Source organism: Lissotriton vulgaris, chromosome 1_2 (assembly GCF_964263255.1).
Source record: "Lissotriton vulgaris chromosome 1_2, aLisVul1.2, whole genome shotgun sequence".
Taxonomy (NCBI): domain Eukaryota; kingdom Metazoa; phylum Chordata; class Amphibia; order Caudata; family Salamandridae; genus Lissotriton; species Lissotriton vulgaris.
The window spans coordinates 278,526,409-278,531,579 of record NC_141686.1 but is presented as its reverse complement, the minus strand read 5'-3'; the positions used below and the strand labels follow the sequence as shown (position 1 = coordinate 278,531,579).

The 5,171-nt window shown below is 43.5% G+C and overlaps 1 protein-coding gene across 1 annotated transcript; it reads left to right on the top strand.

Moving 5' to 3' along the window:
* The first annotated feature begins 538 nt into the window (after positions 1-538).
* LOC147736478 (uncharacterized) lies at positions 539-1,459 on the top strand. Its single transcript, XM_086953758.1, has one exon. It carries the CDS (start codon positions 539-541, stop codon positions 1,457-1,459), a length of 921 nt encoding a protein of 306 aa, XP_086809884.1.
* Positions 1,460-5,171: the final 3,712 nt, after the last annotated feature.

Genomic DNA, 5,171 nt, shown 5'->3' with positions numbered 1-5,171 from the left:
AGAAAGCCATTGAATAAAATTACGCTTTGCACTTTCAAGTGGCCCGGATCTCTTTTTCTTTACTGGAGAAGGTTTTGGTTGGATACATTGGGACTCGCTATCCCATCCGAGGCCCGCCTTTGACAAGCGGCAGGGGTCTACAGCGACTTGTTTGGTTGGATGTTTTTGAAAAAGAACCCCGCCCGCCCTTCTGAACCCGGACACGGCAACATTGTGTCAACGCTGGTTACAAACAACGGACAATCCCTTGGGAAAATATATCTCCAAATCAGTAACGGAGGACAACTTTAGTACGAGCAGAAACGCCTATCCAGTCTTCGCCAGCTGCATTGGTGAGTGCCTGTGTATTCTGCCGTATTCCGTTACTGACGTATGTTTGTGTAATACCGTCGATCACGAGCCACAACATCACAGCGTTTTTGTTCAGAGAGGCTTAAGGCTTGATACACGTTACGTATACCGTTGCGTGAGTGTGTCACGAATGCAAAGCAGGCGGAAGCTCATATTTCCCGCATGCACCTAAAAAACTGTACTAATAATGGCTTCTAGTAGGAACCAACGGCGGTATGAAGCAGCAAGCCGCATGTTTACCGATCTTGACTCACCCACCTCCAGCAATACCTCTGAGAATGTGAATCAGAGGAGCACTGGCCCAAATAAACAGAACCTTTGGAATGCCTTGTGGAAGCTATTGGTGACAGAACAAAGCAAATGGTGGGAAGCCACCACACTTCAAAAATATATTGAAGTAGACAGAGTACCAAGGGGGTTGAGGATCTACACCACGCCGACCCTCGCAGACCCGGACCCGGACATGGTGGAAGAATGGGCGGGGAACAGTCACGAATGTTCTATGAGAATGCTCAAAATTCTCGTGAAATATGCAAATAAACACTGTGAAAAATTGGCTTCAGAGATTGAGGCCATTACAAACCAGTTAAAAAGCCTTTACGAGAATGAAAAGGACTTTGATAGCGAAATGGCAAAGTTTGAAATTAAGCTTGAAAAACTGGAGAAAGAAATACGTGACAAGAAAGAAAGTAAATTCATACGAGACCGCAATGACTATGAGCGCGGCCAAGTGTTGACCTTTGCCAAAAGATACGATCATTTGCGATCAGTCACCATACAGGAGTCTACACCATCTCCTTCTTCCAACGGAACAAATGCCACAAAAGCAAGGGATCCTGTTGATTCAAGGGAACAAGCCGCAGCCCCAGCTGGGCCAAGCACACTACCAGCACAGAATCCTGAGCTTATGAGCCCAAAAGAGAAGATTTTAATGGAGTTCGCTATGGTAGCCCAGGGAAGACTAACTGGGCAAAACAAACCATCCGGAGGAGGAAAAGGACGAGGTCAAGGCGGGAAAGGCGCCGGAAGAAACAACGTGAACATGAACACCAGCAACATATCGAGCCCAGTGGGATCCAGGACAAGGGGCCAAAGGAGAGGAAAATAATGGAGTCTAACACAATCATCAACTTATCTACCAGGGAGCTGAACACGGCTGAGAGAGAGGTACTTTCCTTAGGATTATCCTTCTGCCCCACCTCCTCCTTTGACTATACCCAAAGTCATATTGATCTCTTTTATTTTACTCGTAAGTTGCGCCTTAAGAAGTGGCATGCCACGAAACTCTCCACTGAGACCCGCGAGTCTGTACAAGTGCCCACCAGTATCACAGGTGAAGATGTGGAAACGCTGCATCTACTCCATGAACTGGAAGGAGACTTGGACACCCTCGATAATCCTATGCTCAATGTGATACCCGATGATGTGGATATTGGTTTGAATTTTAAAAGCGGTTTTAGACCAAAATCTGTGTTTTTACCGCAAATTGCTAACGAATCAATTGACATCTTTGAAAAAGCGATGGTTAAAGAATTTGAAAGATTGTCTAAGTCGAATAACCATGTGAAGCACAATTTAACTAAAGCACAATTTGAGGCTATCAAATCCTTGTGCGATGACAAACAAATCGTCATCAAGAAATCTGATAAAGGGGGAAATATGGTGGTGTTACCCCGTGACATGTATATCAATGAAGGCCTATCCCAGTTAAGTGATTGCACTAAGTATGAGAAAAGCAATAGGGCAATTTATCTTGCCTGTGTTTCTAAATACACGGAACAACTTAATGAATGGAGGGAAAGGAAGCTCATTAGCAAAGAGGAATTTAATTTCATTATCAATAGACACCCTAAAATGCCCGCCCTCTACCTCCTACCCAAAGTTCATAAAAATATAACTGATCCCCCCGGAAGACCCATTGTATCATCTAGGGGCAGTTGTTGGGAAAACACCTCAAGATATGTGGACTTCTTTTTACAACCTCTGGTGCGGAACTTACCCTCATATCTTAGAGACTCAGGCCATTTCCAACAGAAAATCAATAACATGCCCTGGGACCCTAAGTGGCTATTCATGACCCTTGATGTAAATAGCCTTTACACTTGTATTCCCCATCAGCAAGGCATTGAGGCATGCAGACACTTCCTCAAAACTCGGTCTATCTCCTACCTTCTCCATACTGAGATGATTCTTGAGATGGCACACATATGCCTCACTAAGAATTTTGTTCCTATTTAATGAGACTGTCTACCATCAGCTACTGGGCACGGCGATGGGGACTTGTTTTGCGCCCAGTTTTGCCTGTCTTTACCTGGGACTGTGGGAAGAGAAGGTGGTCTACCAGTCCCCGGCGTTTTCGACCAAAGTTGCTTGTTGGCTACGCTACATAGACGATATTTTCATTGTCTGGAGTGGAAGCCAACAAGAGGCGTTGGATTTTGTTAAAGATCTGAATTCTAATAACTTTAATCTTAGCTTCACTTGCCATACGAATCCCACAGTCATTGAATTCTTGGATGTCAGGGTTGAGAATAAGAATAACACTCTCACTACGACCCTATTCCGCAAAAGTACGGCTGGGAACAGCTTACTGCACGCCTCGAGCTGTCACCCAACCAACCTCATCAATTCTATCCCTGTAGGGGAATTCCTTAGAGCCAAACGGAATTGCTCTAATGAATTAGACTACAATAGAGAAGCGACCCTCATGAGTGAAAGGTTTAAAGAACGAGGGTATAGTCGAAAATGTATAGCCAGGACTCTGGCCAAGGTAAAAGAAAGAGACAGGATAAGCCTACTCAGCCCCACTACACCAGAAAGTCAGCCTAACGAAGGGGTGATCAGTAGATTTATCACTGATTACAACTGTGACTCCAGGGGAGTGAGGAATGCTTTGAGCAAATACTGGAATATTTTAAAACTTGACAAGGACCTAGCCCCAGCAATCTCTGAGCATCCCCAACTCACTTTCAGGAGACCCAAATCCCTGAAAGACCTTCTCTGTTCAACTCTCTTACCCAAAACTGTTAAACAGAGGAACCCGGTACAAGGTTTTTACATTTGTGGCAGGTGCAAAGCCTGTCTCAACAGCAAAAACATTAAGGAAGTACAACTGTCCAAAGATGCCAGCAAATTCAAAATCACCAAGCATGTAACATGTCTTACCGACCATGTTGTATACGCATTGAAATGCCCCTGCCAGTTGCATTACATCGGCAGCTCCAAACACCAGGCCAAGAAAAGAGTGCTTGAACACATGCGAGCCATAACCAATGGAGATAAGCAATATCCCATTGCTAGGCATTTCGCAACGCACCATAAGAGCAATGCGAACTTGCTATCATTCTGTGTACTGGAGACAGTCCCTTTAAGGGAAAGAGGGGGAGACCGCATCAAGGAGATGAGGAGACTTGAATCTAGACTAATCATCAAGTATAGGACCACCCAACCAAATGGCCATAATTTACATGAGGAACTGCGTGTGCATTTAGGTTAACTTGTCGGTTTGTCTGTGTATATATCTGCCATTTTTTAACTAATACTGTTTTCTTTATCACTTTATCACTTATATTACAGTCACTGATTGCATATTTCTCATTTTTTTTTTGGTTTACAGAGTTGCCTGGTGACCAATTTTGGGAATCTGTCCGATTATTAAGAGCCTCAAATGAGCATGAAATGTATGAATGGACTTCGCTGAATTGTGAAACTTTGGAACAATTTGTTTTTGCCCACTTGGGCGCAATCACATAAGGCTTCGCATGCTTGAAGATGTTTCGACAGTACGAATGAATGAATTCAAGGCTGTCATGGTGCCCACTGGGGCATAACTACTCACTAACTGAATGACGATTACAATGCTTCCAGCCTTTGGTTGCATTTAATTTTAACTTGTAATTGGACAACCATTGCACGCAATTTTGTGCGATCACTGTGCCCACTGGGGCTTCATGAGTAGTATTCAATGTGAGCTAATACAATTTATTATTTTTTAAGACTGCAAATCAGCAACTTTAATCTTGGTTGCATATGTACCATAGCCTTAATGTGTCCATTCTGTTGCACAGCGAGTCTTTGTTTACACCGGACTCAGCCCGTGAATTTACCTGTAGTCTGTTTTCCATGAGTATGAATTCAATACCATGTGACTGTATTTATTCAGCACTTCCTGTTTGGTTTCTGTCTCGTGAAAAAGCAGAATTGACTGCGAAACGCGTCGAGAAAGCCATTGAATAAAATTACGCTTTGCACTTTCAAGTGGCCCGGATCTCTTTTTCTTTACTGGAGAAGGTTTTGGTTGGATATATATATATATATATATATATATATATATATATATATATATATATATATATATATATATATATATCAGAACTGGTCCCACTCCGTGAAGAATAGGAGAAAGGCCACTCAGGGGGTGACTTTGGAAGAAATTTATTCATTCAATCATTTACAGCTACGCATAATGCATTTCGGCTCCTGCCTTCTTCAGATGCTGCTGCCTGCGCAAAGAGTGACTCCACCCTCACCTTTCAAGTGTCCAGAAGCACTGCCTTTTGGCGGAAATCCGCTGACCACAGGTCACATGGTAGAACTCGACTGCAGCTCTCTCACAACTACAGCTCCCAGAATGCTGTTCAACTGGGTAAGTGTTCGTAGGCAGTTGCTGCAAATTACAATCCTTGTAGAAATAAAGGGTTTTTAGAATTCTGGAAAAGGTGCGGAGTGTTCAATAAGGAGTTTTTGCATCAGGTGAAGAAATATCTTCCTCCGGTCCCCTTCAACGTTCAACCTCGGGTGTGTGTGCGCCTGCTGGAACA

What these genes read in the sequence shown, in the direction of transcription:
- LOC147736478 (XM_086953758.1), top strand. Translation starts at nt 539, where the DNA reads ATGGCTTCTAGTAGGAACCAACGGCGGTATGAAGCAGCAAGCCGCATG.